The sequence below is a fragment of the Silurus meridionalis genome, chromosome 25 (assembly GCF_014805685.1).
Source record: "Silurus meridionalis isolate SWU-2019-XX chromosome 25, ASM1480568v1, whole genome shotgun sequence".
NCBI lineage: Eukaryota > Metazoa > Chordata > Actinopteri > Siluriformes > Siluridae > Silurus > Silurus meridionalis.
Window position 1 is genome coordinate 7,913,549 of NC_060908.1, and position 15,230 is coordinate 7,928,778.

General features: G+C 37.7%; 1 protein-coding gene across 6 annotated transcripts in view; it reads right to left on the reverse strand.

The window, feature by feature from the left end:
- Positions 1 to 10,979, reverse strand: part of LOC124379065 (ATP-binding cassette sub-family G member 4-like) — a 28,121-nt gene extending 17,142 nt beyond the window's left edge. For 2 of the 6 annotated variants that reach the window (XR_006924363.1, XM_046839117.1), the window contains exons 1-9: positions 10,366 to 10,530; positions 10,150 to 10,233; positions 7,087 to 7,294; positions 2,372 to 2,489; positions 1,785 to 1,917; positions 1,625 to 1,675; positions 1,318 to 1,463; positions 717 to 840; positions 282 to 396 (exon numbers count right to left, since the gene is read on the reverse strand). Coding sequence is in view for 5 of the 6 variants with exons in the window: in XM_046839117.1 (XP_046695073.1) it covers positions 282 to 396; positions 717 to 840; positions 1,318 to 1,463; positions 1,625 to 1,675; positions 1,785 to 1,917; positions 2,372 to 2,489; positions 7,087 to 7,294; positions 10,150 to 10,233; positions 10,366 to 10,521 (1,135 nt within the window). In the remaining variant the exon portion in view is untranslated. The other 4 variants (XM_046839113.1, XM_046839116.1, XM_046839114.1 and 1 more) reach the window with 4 other exon arrangements.
- Positions 10,980 to 15,230: the final 4,251 nt, after the last annotated feature.

Sequence of the window (15,230 nt, forward strand, 5' to 3'; positions counted from 1 at the left end):
TAGAGACATACAGTTGTTGACAAATCTACAACTATACCCTAGAAAGACCAATCAGTATGATTTCTGTGGTAGAACAGGAGGGAGTTGCTAAGAATATAAACTTAGTGTGCTTCTCCAGAAAGTAGAGTCTCTGGCTGAACATTTTTGGTGTAGATTGGCAAGGTGAGGTCATCAGTGATGTGTAAGGAGTTTGCTAATATATGAAACTAACTTACTACTACTGTATATCACATTGTTGCACACACACTCACTCACTCACACACTCACACACATGTACATACTGAAGTCTGCAGGATTGTGGTAAGTAGGGCAATGAAGACCCAGGTTCGTCAGATAGGGGATGAGATATGGGACTGTGCCCTTGTATATGCACTGGCCCTGACTCAGAATGTACAGCTGCAACACAGAGCACAACAAAAGCAGAATGCAGATTAGACACTACATAAAAACTATCACTATCCCTAGTTTATTTTTAATTGTAGTATTGACAAATATTGATGTAGCATTCTGTGGTACATCCCTGCATAATTAATTAATCACTAATGTTATAATTAGAATTGCTCGTCAATCTGTATGAAAATACCACAGCCCAGACTAATGCTTACTATCTAGAGTTTTTATTTTCAGTCTAACTGCTACAAACATAAATCATTCTTTATAATTATAATTATTAAGTGTACATTGTGTTACTTTTTTATTTGAATAGTGTCTAGTACCTTGTCGAACATCTCAAAAAGTTTAGCACTGGGCTGGTGAATGGTACAGATGATGGTTCTTCCACCCAGAGCAAGTGACCTCATTAGAGAAACCACCTGATAACAGGATGCACTGTCTAGACCACTAACACACCCACACACACACACACACACACACACACACACACACAAATAGATGCAAATACAGTAGTGTAAATGCTAGGTAAAAACATTGAATAATGCCTTTTAAAATATATAGTTGGTTACAAAACATCATATTTGCCTAAAATTCAGTCATTGTTATGTACACATACTGGCCACTTTATTAGCACTTTTGTATGTCGCTCTGGATAAGGGCGTCTGCTAAATGCCGCAAATGTAAATATCAATGTGAATGTAAATGTAAAATCTTAATAACGCCACAATCAACAATGCCATGATCGAAGTCAATGAGATAAAATTTTTCCTCATTCTGATGTCAACGTAACCTTTGATCTGTATACTTGTATGTATGGATTTATGGATGGCGCATAACTGGCTGATTAGATGTGCAGTGCAGGTCTTGATAATAAAATGATCAGTGATTAAAAATGGACATCACACATAAAAATGGTAAATGCACCTAGTTGGTTCATCAAAGAACATGACAGGGGGGTTGTTGACCAGCTCCTGTGCAATAGCCAGCCGTTTTCGTTGACCTCCGGATAAAGAGTGTGTACGAGTGTGTGCACTCTCCTGCAGGCCTAGAGCAGTGAGGATCTCATTCACCTGTCACAAAGTCAAATCAAATGTTTCTGTAAATTCAACTCTGTGAAGTTTGCAACACAAACATAGACATATAACTAAATATATTTCTTTGTTCTAGTGTGGTTGCTGTACTTCAATTCAGATTAGATGGTGCAAGCATAAACCATGGCTGTTTCACTCACCAATTCTTTCTTAACTTCCATTTTCTCATTTAGCTTAAGGTTGGCTGAAACCTGCAAGACATAATTGAGAGTGAGAATGTGAATAGTGCATCAGAGGAGACTGAAGAAATGTGTGAGATAAGGAAAGCTGTTTTTTTTATTTCACAATGAGTCGTTTTACCATCATGGCCTCCTGCGTGGTGAGGTGTGGCGAAAGAATGTCATCCTGCATAATGTAACAGGACATCTTCCTGAAGGCACGAAGGTCACGCGGTCTCCCGTTTACCAGGATTTGACCCTCCATACCAGTGTATCTAAACAATTAAGAGAGAGAAACAGAGAGAGAGAGAGAGAGAGAGAGAGAGAGAGAGAGAGAGAGAAAGAGAGAGAGAGAGAGAGAGAAAGACAATACAACTTCTAGTACACACTTAAATTGATATAAGAATTAAATTGTATAAATTGTAAAGAAATGGGGGAAAAGTGTAGTGAGCAAATATAGGAAAATAAAGAAGAAAATTAAAAGTAAACAGTTGACATATGGAAAGACCAGCTGTGTTGAACTGATAATGGTTATTAAGCAGTTATGGGGCAACTGGGGTAAAGTAAACAGGTGCAGGGACCACTGGGAAATATAGCACTGAATAAATGTATTACAATATACATTACTTTTTTTCATTTAAATGGATGATGTGCTACCAATCGAAAAAAAAAAAAGACAGACAACTAGATCTGAATATCAGAATATTTCTTTCTTTCACTCTCACTCACCTGTATCCAGCAAGAATATTCATGAGGGTGGACTTGCCAGACCCAGAAGGCCCCATAATTCCAATGAGCTCTCCGTTGCAAAACTTCCCTGACAAACACTTCAGAATCGCCTTGCAAACTGAAAACATCAGACACATATCAGTTTAGGTCATTATACTCACCCAGTCCTTACCATCTTAGAGTGAATAATTTCAAATTCCTTGTAAAAATTAACAATTATCCTATACATGAATAAATAATGTTCTTATTGATTGACAGTAAATGTGGTAGTGAAAACGCTTCACACTCGGAAAACACACTTAGCTAGCAAGATTTTCCACATCTTTATGCAGACTGAACATGAAACATTTGCATCAACCCCTAATTCTGTCATTCCCTTGAACTTAATAAGACATAAAAATGCAGCTTGTTGTGTTGCAAACAACAAAACCCTTTTTGTGTGCACATCAGCTTTGGTTTAACTAGCTCAGTGTTCACTAATGAATCCAGATACTCTTTAAGTTAGAATGCCTTCTTCATTGTACCCAAGGAATACATAGATAAATAAATAAGTATACAAACAAACAAACAAATTTTAATATAGAAAATGCAGTAAAGAAACACTGCACCTCTTCTACCTATTGTTACCCATGATTACGAGTCGCTTGCTTGCCTGTCCTGTTCTTAGGGGACCAATACTCATACCATATTCATGTTAACACTACACATGTATTATAAATGGGTTTATTAAATGTAAACATGTAAAAATGCAAACACCATTTGAAGGGGCAATCGTCAATAATATTCAACTTAACAACCATCTGTGCTTTGCACAAAACACCCTTAGATATACTCCAAAAAGGTTTTAAATCCTAGAGGTAAAAATGCTGACACTGAGAACACTTGAAACACTGGAACATTTTCCAATGAATGTAAAGAAAACTTTATTAGTTCACACTTCTTTGCTGGCTATACAAGTCTTTGTAAATTAGTTTTTTCTATAGAAATGATAATTTACTTGTTTATAACTCATATGAAACTGACCTGCTTTAGCTGAAACTTCTTCAAGAATGCAACAGAGTTGCAATGCTTTTTGGAATAACTGGAGTCAAAATGTCAAAATGTTAATAGATAGCTATGTGCATTCCTTCCTGCATTTTGCAATAAATATCTATCAGAATATCTACCATTGTCAATAATTGTCAAAACAACAAAATATGTTAAGGAATTTCTATGGAATAAAAATAGAATATGGTAATTTTTCAACCAGAATGATTGTTGTTATCTGCTTTAAACCAGGCACCCACCCATCTGCATATAAAGCCTTGCTCTTATCCCCACTGCATCCTCATGAACGATCTATTTTTGGTTTTGATTTATGAAGTGTTATGTGGAAATATTACAAAGGTAATTTACAGTGTAATTTCTTGTACCGTGTGACCTTTTTAAAAAAAAAAATTATTTGCTTGTCCATAATGATTTTTCTAACAGATGATTTATGACTCAATAATCATTTGTCAATGCTTCACACATTGTAGCACATTACACACAAGGAACCATGAAATGTGACATGCTGACAAGTAGCTAAACATACTATTGCATAGCCTGCAGTACAGCATGATGAAGTAAACAAATTAAAGAAAAAAATATTTCTTCCCTGAAACTCTCTTTCCTCCATTGGTAAAGTATAAATCACATCTAAACCACATCCAACAGCATTTAATATACAGTAAGTGTGTGCACACTAAAACATAATGTAGACATTATGTACAAGTTGCTGTATTTTAAAAATGCTTTTATTGTGCAAACCCAATCAGCTGAGGATGCCTGAAAACAAACCATATTGCCCCAATATAAAAAAAAGTTCAAATCCTAATGCAGACATGGTCTTCATAAACCATTAATTTAGTCTACATTTGGTTTATTTTAAATATTTGTATAAGCTTATTCTCTTGAGGAAAACCCCATCATGCAGAAGCAACTTATCTTTGGGCTAAAATATAATAATGCTTGAAAGAATTCCTGATGGCATCAGTCCTTACAAGGTCCCCTGGCAAACAGCCTCAGAAAATCAATGATACAGCAACCTATTCCACAGTAGTTATCACTTGCAGTACCACTATATAGCTCCCAGTTTTTCCCACTTGTTGCTGTGCACCATTGTTCTATTTTTCACTTTTGTCTATTTTTACTATTTTATAATGGCTGTTATTGCAAGGATCTCCATTAGCTTGGGGTTTGTCAGAGATCCACCTGCCACACCCCCTTTTGTGGCTTTCATGCCTCCGCTCTCCCTGGAGCTCCAGGCTTAACTACGCACACCTGGGGCTCATCATCACTTCACCCCGCTTCTTCATAAACTCCTCACTCTCACTCCCTCCCTTGTTCGTTATTGAATGTGTTAGGTGTTACATACTGCTGTATGGTTTCACTGTTGCATGCAGTACTCTATGCTGTCCGTTCAATTCAGACTCCACTATCCGGTACCTGCTGCACTTCTCCTCCCCTGCGCATCTCGGATCAGCTACACTTCTCCCCAAGCGCACCGCGGACTCTTTCAACCTAAGGACTGCCGTGTGTGTGTGTGCATGCGCTTGTGAGTGTTTGTGCATGCGTGTGTGAGTGTGCTCGCGTGTGTCTCTCTCCCTCAATCTTATTATTAAAACTGAGCGAGCTGTATTCCGGCGTCCGCCTCCTGTTTCACTCGCAACCTGACAGGGTTGCAGAGGCAAGCTCTAATTTCTTTTCTTATTTGCCTTCCACAACAACCTCCGTGTCCAGAAGAATTTTTTGAAGTGGCCATAAATTTGCCTTATACACTCCACTTTAATAAGTGCGCTTACTCTCAGTGGTTTAAATATTGACACAGTTGTTTGTGCCAATAACCATGAATTGGCATATTAAGCCGTAAAACACCGGGCCTACAACAGCACAATATCACATCAGGTTTTGCTCCTACCAGATTAGAGCAACAAAACCAAGGCCATGCAAAGCACACTGGATATTTTTTTAGTGCACCATTCTGGGTAAACTGGGTAAATCCCAAATGTTCAGCTATTCCAAAAAACATAAACTAGCCTGTGTGACACAACAAATATGTTTAAAGAATGGAAAAAAAAATTTGCATGTTATATTCTGATATAAACGTTTGACTGCAGATCTTGTGAAATATATTATGTATTATTACATGCAATACATTGCTGCCACATTGGTTGATACATGTATGAATGAGCAGGGGTTCACATGTTTTTATTATACTGCAAAATATCATTAAAAAAGAAGTGGTCACTAAATAGTTAAGGCTCCATTTGCTCTGACCCTCAGCTCAGCTAGATGGTCATTTAAAGCTGTTAATAAAGAAAATATACAAAAATACAGAACAGAACAAATAAACCAAAAGAATTTAGGTGGAATAATTTAAACAATATAATACATGACTGGAAAAGGAGAGCTGTGGCTGTAATCGAAATTAATCCAAATAATTTATTTTAAGATGCTTTGCAGTTCCCACAGTGATTTTGTATCAATTTAAATAATGGCATTTTGTACGTATGATTTTGTAGTTACATGTTTTGAAAAAAAAAGTTACTGGTTACTTATCACCAGTGTTGGCCAGGTTTTTTTTACAGTAACTAATACTGTAACGCGTTACTTTTAAAAATAAAGTAACTTCGTTACCGTTACCGTATGGTGCGTTACCCGTTACTTTTTTTAATTAATTAATTTCGGCTGAAGTGTAGACTACAGTCTAACCTGCTTACAGCAGCGACGCAGTGTGGGTTTGGTGGAAGAACCACTGTAAACAGGAAGAAGACGCACTGTAGGATTGGTGGATGAACCTCTGTAAACACGAAGAAGACGCGCAGTGGGCGTGTCTCCGTTTATTCAGGTCTGTGCGGCAGTAATGGCGAGTCGAGGCGAGAGCAAGACGAGTTTCTCAAAGTGGAAATATGCTCATTATTTCACTTTAGTTAAGTATAAAGACAAAAACTTTTAAGTCAAATGTAAGCTGTGTCTTTCTGGTTCGAAGCTCGTATCTACTGCGATAAACAGCAACTCCAATCTGTCGAAGCTCCTCCAGGAACTCCATGCCTGAGGAGCTAGAAGCTAGAAGCTAACCCGGTGTTCTGTTCTACATTGTTAATAGTTTTCATACTTCAGCTGTGAAAGGAACATTTTTAAGAGCTCAACACAACAGCAGAAGCCACTTTAGTTTTTGATTGTGAATATATTATTCAGCTTGTTTTGTTATTTATTTCAGAAATCCTTGTGATATATTCAGTTTGTGCTGGTCGGACTTTAATAAAATAGTATTTAAAAATTACTTTGTGTTTAAGTCTAAAAAGACTATAACGCATAAAAGAGCGTTTTTACTCCTTTTTGAGTAAATTTTAAATAGTTGCTTTTTTATGTACTCCAGTAATAAAAGTAAAGGCTCTGATTTATGAGAAGTTTATCTTAATAATTAATTAAATTCAATGGACAATCATACCTTTTAAAGGAGATGGATTTCTTTTTAATAAACAATATTTATCATATTAATGTTGTAGGCAAATCACACAATTTCACTGAATCTTAGAATTCAACTGCTTCCAAATGCTAACCATCTAATCACACAATGTTGCCAACACACAACCACATCAACTGGCAAATTATAAATAATATGATCTAGATCAATTAGGATTTTAATTGTAAACTCTGTAAAATCTATGCGTTCTAAACTATAAACTACGTACCTTTCTTCCTGCAGCGTGGGCCCACATTAACAGTGTACAAAAGGTCGGTGAACTCCAGGTCTACAGGTGAGCGCTGTGGTAGGTGTGAGAACCTCTGTGCCATTGTCATGTGGTTTTCCACTTTCTTCAAGTTGGTCAACATGGCTGCGTCCGGAGGGGCTTCTCCTGTCTCTTCCATTTGGATGGTCTTTTCAGCCATAGCAGCAATCTGTAAAACAGGGACACTGTGAGAATGTGTTGACTGCATTACATTGCCACACAGGACTCCTGTATTTATACAGTTTCTAACTTCCTGATTTGTTTTCCAGAATATTGTTTGTTTGGTTTAGTCTGGTCTACTTAGTCCCCAAGCACTTTGTTTATATATACACACAATGGTTTTTAATAAGTATTCACCCCATGACCTTTTACAGATTATGTAGTGGACCTGAACTGAATTTAAGTAGGATTATATGTCATTAATTATAAGGAAACAGACCATAATAATAACACACGGGACATAAATATAGTTTGCAAAACTAATTAATAATTGAATGTGACTTTCGAGCACAACGTCCTGTACCAGAACAAATTTTGTGGGGTTTTCAAAGGGTGAATACTTATGCAATCAGAGTTTTACTCTTTTATATTTGGAATTATATTACATATAAGTGGAGTAAACATTTCTGCACACCACTTTATCTATTTTTTCTATGTGCTTTGCAAGGTTCTCATTTTATAATCAGTTAGCAAATTAGGGCTACCCGTGCTCCCAGATTTAAAAATAATTACCCATTATACAATTACCCATTCCCAGAACCGGGATATGTGACTTTTTCAGTCACAACTTTGGATTTTTATTTGAACTAGGAGACACCAACCTGTTCCAGTAGTGGAGATTTTCAAAAAGCACATACCGATCTTATGGCCAGGTGTCCACAAACGTTTGGCCATATATTGTGTTTTCATGTTTTGCCATGTTTATTAATATTTAGTTCCCAGTTTCTTGTGCATCTAGTTCCTAGTCTCACTTTAAATTATGAACCAGAGATAATATGATAATGCCAAACTCCCTCTGGGTAAATGTTTAATTATTATAAATATACAGACTGTACAAAGGATAATATCTGAAACAGATGACTTGGTGATTATGTGATGACACTAAATACTGAAATAGAAACAATGCAGTGCATAACAAGTTGTTCTGTATTTTCAGTTCCACAGCTGTGATTTTATGAAAATTTAAAGACAAAAAAAGCATAAAGAGGAGTCTAACGAGAGCTGGGATTTTCATTATCTGTAATGAAGCCTGATTCTGATGTTTAAATTGATCCTAAATGCAACTCAATTACTAGTGCAATTCTTCTGAATGAAAGTTCTCCAACCAGAGTGATCGTCAACACCTGTCCCTCGTTACCATTCCCCTTTATAAGTTCCTGTTCCAACCTCACACACTGTCGGAGCTACTTGGTCATGCTTGTGATCTCCCGGATTCAAGACCGCCAGCATTCCCCACTGGTTTAAGCTCCCTGTTCCTATCCTATGGATTAACCCCGCATTACGGTTTATAACTCTCCCTGACTCTTTTTTGGATACTAAACGTTCAATAAACATAATTGAGTTACTCCCCTTTCTTGTGTGTGTTTACTGTCCTGACACAGAGAAAGACTTTCCTTATTGGTCTTGGATTTTAGGTAGTTTAGAACTTCCTTATACCAACCAAAACCACTTATTATTATACACAATTAAATTATTATAATTGTTACAAATACAATAGTTGTTGGCATTCAAATTGCTGATGTTTGGGATACAGAATTGGTGCAAGGTAAGATGTAAGTAATCTGACCATAGAGAAGGATAGTAAGAGTTGCTTGAGACTTACAGTACTCTCAATATGACATAAAGAGTGTGCTTGTCTCTGTGATTCTGTCGCTACCTGTTTTTTGGTCTCGTGTAATCCAGCTCTGTTATAGTCTCAGTCTTTTTTTTTTTATTGCATTTTTGACTATTACTCTAAGCAGACAGTTTGCCAGTATGAACCCACTAAACACCAAAAAAAAACAAATACAATGGTGTAATTAAACAAATAATGTTTTATATTTAAGCAGAATCAAAGTAAAAAGTGAACAGTACAAATAATTGGCATTGTTTATAAATCTTAAGGTAAATTGCATAACTTTAAGTAAACCAAATAGAATTGACAATTTTTCTTAACACAGCCCATTTTTATCTCCGACACCCATTAAAGTTCAAACGTAAAGAGCCCTAGAAACATAAAATAATAATTATAATTGAAAGAAAAGCCAAAAGTGGAAAAATTTCCTGCCTCAAAGAGTGGTGTGCACTACATCTTCCATTAGCTGAGGCATTTGTTTACAGCTCTCAGCTATGCTCAGACAGTACGGCCCGTCCTTTGCACATAAACCAACACTTTCTTTGGTGTAATTAAATGTACAGTATTTATCTTAATTTGTGGGTTTGTGTTGGATCACTTTCTGTATTTTTATTTTTTATATTCTTAAAATGCAATAATATCAAATATTTCTTAATGGCATGTTCAGACCATGACTTACTAACCTAGTAGCCAGTTTTAGTTGCCAGTTGCCGGAAAACAAGGTTTTTGTAATTTAATTGCATTTTGAATTTGATGGCTGCAACACGTCTCAAAAAAGTAGGAATGGTGGCAACTAAAGGCTTTAAAAGTAAGTGTTACTAAAAAGAAATATTTAGAGGAACATTTTTCAACTAATTTTGGAGTCATCAAATTCAAGTTTACTTTATTTTTTCCTTAAAAAATTGTCAATATCCTCAGTTTAAACATTTGACATGTTTTTTATGTTCTATTTTGAATAACATTTGGGTTTATAGGATTTGGAAATTCTGTTTTTTATTTTTTATTACATAGTTTAATGTACAGTATTTATTTGGTAGAAATAAAACTTACTTTTTTTTACTGTAAGCTAATTAGAAATTGGCTAACTAAAGTTTCATAGGACAAATAAAAATACATACCTGTGTTGTCGGAAAATAAACGCATGAATGTGGTAACGAATGCTTTGGTCATAATTATGTGAGGTAGCTTACTGTTTGTGACGTAGATTCCTGTTGATTGTTTGCCGGTGTTACACCAGGTTTTGTGACCATCGTATGTTGTAACCTTAGAGGGCGCTGTTGCGAAAAAGACAGCTTAAAATATATCGTCTACAGAAGTCCGCTACGCAAACAACGTAAATGTAAACATCGGCGTTCACTGTTCATTAAATGTTGTTGCGAGAACGCGCCTAGCGCCGTGCACGTTACCTTGAACGCGCGTGCAGAACAGTGCCGTCGTGCTGCAAAGAAACAGTTGCATCCGCCATGAACTAAAGCAGGGGTGTCAAACTCAAATACACAGAGGGCCAAAATTAAAAAAAATCTATCTCTCGCCTTTCGAATTCCTTTTTTTAAGGTAAACATTTTTTTCACAGGGCAACAACAAAACAACCAAAAATAATAATTTCCTTCAATTAAAAAAGCCATCTTTCAGCTATTAACAGTCCATGCCTTGGAGTAGAAAAATGCATAAAGACAACATTGAATTAAGCTCAGTTTTTTCACTCTGATTTACTCTGATGCACATGGTTCATGCCAGATACCTTCTGATATGCAAGTGCATCATGTCTGGGTTTAGGCTCTGAGCTGAGGAAATCTTCAGGATTGAGTGAAGATGTTCATCAGTGAGACTCCTGGTGTTTCGTTCATCTTCATCACAGAGAACAGATGCTCATAAAGATATGTGCTGCCGATCATAGAGAGTGTTTGAGCAGCTTGGACACGGAGTTGTGCAGTGTGTCGGGGAGGAAACATGGAAACTGTGCAGCACACACAGAGTCATACTTTGACTTGAGCGTGTCTCTACACTGGAGTTCAATCAGCTGGTTGGTTAGTGCGCTTTCCACGTCAACCACAAACGGATTACTGAGCAGTTCAAATCTGCATTTCTGGGCTTTAAAGTCGGCAAATCACCGGATAAACTCAGCGCGGAGTTTCTCAGCGGTCTCGACTGACGCGTCAACGCACTAACAAAGCATTCTGGGATTTGTAGTATTAGCGGTGTATGCGCTATATACTTGCGGGCAGCTCTAATACGGACACATTTGATATGATCTCGCGGGCCAAATATAATTACACCGCGGACCAGAGTTTGACACCCCTGCTTTAGACTGTTAATTGTATATATATATATATATATATATATATATATATATATATATATATATATATATATATATATACAATTAACAGTCTAAAGCAGGGGCTGTGTGGTTGATAATGTCTAACACACCAGTCTGATTATTTCAATCTGATTAAGTGTCCTCAACTGTCTCATGAATGTTACCACTAATTTTAACCACAAATGTAAAACATACATCTTATTTAATACTGTTGTATAGTGTAATATACATGTAATAAATCAAAGAAAGTTTTTAATATTTCTAATTCGTGCTAAAAATAATAATCATAAAAAATGACACATTTTTACAACTTATTTGTTTTAATGGTAACTTTAATACGAAAGTATTAATAGTAAATAATAACAGGGGAAGGGAGGAGAATCTTAAAATGTGCACGCCACACAGCTGTAGGACTTGATGGGATCGGGCAGTTTAAAAATGTTTAAACTGAGAAAATGTAATCATTTTACGGGAAAAATAAGTTGATTTTAAACTTCATGGAATCAACACATCTCAAAAAATTTGGGACAAGGCCATGTTTACCACTGTGTGGCATCCCCGTTTTATAACAGTCTGCAAATGTCTTGGGACTGAGGAGACAAGTTGCTGAAGTTTAGGAATAGGAATGTTGTCCCATTCTTGTCTTATACAGGCTTCTAGTTGCTCAACTGTCTTAGGTCTTCTTTGTCGCATCTTTCACTTCATGATGCGCCCAATGTTTTCTATGGGTGAAAGATCTGGACTGCAGGCTGTCCATTTCAGTACCTGGATCCTTCTTCTACGCAGCCATGATGTTGTAATTGATGCAGTATGTGGTCGGGCATTGTCATGTTAGAAAATGCAAGGTCTTCCCTAAAAGAGACGACGTCTGGATAGGAGCATTTGTTGTTCTAGAATTTGGATATACCTTTCAGAATTGATGATGCATTTCCAGATCTGTAAGCTGCGAATGCCACATGCATTGAGATGCAGGCTTCTGAACTGAGCGCTGATAACAACTTGTCCTTGTCTGCTTTAGTCCAGCTGACATGGCATCCCAGTTGTCCAAAAAGAATTTAAAATTTTGATTCGTCTGACCACAGAACAGTTTTTCCACTTTGCCACAGTCCATTTTAAATGAGCCTGTTTAGATATGGCTTCTTTTCTGACCTATAGAGTTTTAGCCGGCAACGGCGAATGGCACGATGGATTGTGTTCATGGACAATTTTTCTGGAAGTATTCCTGAGCCCATGTTGTGATTTCCATTACAGTAGCATTCCTGTATTTGATGCAATGCCGTCTAAAGGCCAGAATATCACAAGCAGCCAGTATGGTTTTCCGGCCTTGACCCTTACGCACAGAGATTGTTCCAGGTTTTTTAAATATTTGGATGATATTATGCACTGTAGATGATGATAACTTCAAACTCTTTGCAATTTTTCTCTGAGAAACTGCTTTCTGATGTTGCTTCACTATTTTTCGCCGCAGCATTGGGGGAATTGGTGATCCTCTGCCGATCTTGACTTCTGAGAGACACTGCCACTCTGAGAGGCTCTTTTTATACCCAATCATGTTGCCAATTGACCTAATAAGTTGCACATTGGTCCTCCAGCTGTTCCTTATATGTACATTTCCGGCCTCTTGTTGCTGTCCCAACTTATGCTTATTGCTGTCCCAACTTTTTTGGAATGTGTAGCTCTTATGAAATCCAAAATGAGCCAAAATTGGCATGACATTTCAAAATGTCTCACTTTCAACATTTGATATGGTATCTATATTCTATTGTGAATAAAATATAAGTTTATGAGATTTGTAAATTACTGCATTCCTTTTTTATTCACAATTTGTATATTGTCCCAACTTTTTTGGAATCAGGTTTGTATTATACCAAAGTGACAGCTCTGTGAATCAGACTGATGTTCACTACAGGTTTGATACTGACCTCCTCTTTGTAAGCATGTGTATTTCTTTTTTAAATATATGGCTGAACATTTGTGCACACCCTACCATCACACATAAAAGGGATATATTCCTATAGGCTGCTGTTGAGTGATTACAATATAGCGATGTTTATTTATTTTGCCACAAGAGCATTAGTGAGTGGAAAAACCTGGGGTGCAGTTGGGTGTCAGTGGGGTTGAGGTCAAAGCTGAGGAGTTCCACAAGTCATCTTCAAGATGAAGATCTGGCTCAAAAGTTGTCATTTTGGCACTAAAGCGCAAATGGTAGTATTGTGCAAGGGGACCATTTTAAAGGTGATTGTGTGTAAAAGTCGATAAATAAAGTAATTTATTGTAAACAGAGCTGGTCTCAAAAGAGTGGATTCCCATACTGTTACCACAATGTTGGAGGTGCACAATTATATAAGATGTCTTGGGATGCAGTAGCTTTAAATTTTCCCTTCACATGAACATGAAAAGACCCAAACCTGTTCCAGCATGATAATGCTCCTGAGAACTTCAGGAAGATATGATTTGCATTGGTTGGAGTATGAAATCTTGAGTAGCCTGTTATAGAGCTCTGAGCTCAACCGTATTGATTATATTTGGAATAAATAGGAACGCTGACTGAACCCCAAGGCCTCCTCACCCGGCATCAGTACCTGACTTTATTAACACCCTGGTGGCTGAAAGAGCACGATTCTCCACAAGCGCACCCAAAAATCTAGTGGAACTTCCACAAAGAGTGGAGGTTATTATAATAGAACATGGGGACTAAATGTGGAATAGGATGTTTAAAAAGGACAGAAATCTTATGGTCCGGTGTCCCCAAATATTTGTCTATAACCCAGCCATTATGGATGCACAAGCCATTGCACTCTTAGTGCCGGTCCCAAGCCCGAGTAAATGGGGAGGGTTGCGTTAGGAAGGGCATCCAGCGTAAAACGTGCCAAATCAAACATGCGGATCACAAATGAGAATTACACACCGGATCGGTCGAGGCCCGGGTTAACAACGACTGCCACAGGTATCGTTAGCCAACAGGGTACCAGTGGAAATTGGGCTACTGTTGGCCAAAGGAGGAGAAGGAGAGGAGGAAGATGTCTACAGAGACAGCAGGGAAAGGAGCGATGAGAGTAGAGGTTCGGGTTGGTACTTTAAATGTTGGTACTATGACGTGTAAAGGGAGAAAAATAGCTGATATGATGGAGAGGAGAAAGGTAGATATGCTGTGTGTTCAGGACACCAAGTGAAATGGGAGTAAGGCCCGGAACATTGGAGGTGGGTTTAAACTGTTCTATCATGGTGTGGATAGAAAGAGAAATGGTATAGGGGTGACTCTGAAAGAAGAGAACAGTAAGAGTGTAGTGGAGGTGAAGAGAGTTTCTGATAGGGTGATGATCGTGGAGGTGAAAGTTGAAGGGATGATGATAAATGTCATCAGTGCCTATGCTCCACAAGTTGGCTGTGAGAAGGAGGAGAAGGAAAGATTCTGGAGTGAATTAGATGAAGTGGTAGATGGTGTACCTAGGAAAGAACGATTGGGTGATTGGGGCAGACTTTAATGGACAGGTAGGTGAAGGGAACAGAGGTGATGAGGAGGTGATGGGTAGGTATGGTTTTAAGGAGAGGAATGTGGAAGGGCAGATGGTGGTAGATTTTGCTAAAAGGATGGAAATGGCAGTGGTGAACACTTATTTTAAGAAGAAGGAGGATCTTAGGGTGACGTATAAGAGTGGAGGAAGGTGCACACAGGTGGACTATGTGCTATGCAGGAGATGCACCTGAAGGAGATTGGAGACTGTAAGGTGTTGACAGGGGACCGTGTAGCTAGACAGCATCGGATGGTGGTCTGTAGGATGGTTTTGGAGGCGAAAAAGAAGAACACGCCAAGATGGCGCCGGTGAGGTCGGCTGCCGTCACGACTGCTCCGGCTACGCTTTCTCTTTTTTTGTTTATTTTGTACTTTTACTTAAGTAGTTACACTTCCATCTACACAAGATGGACATCATTAGATATGACAGAGACACT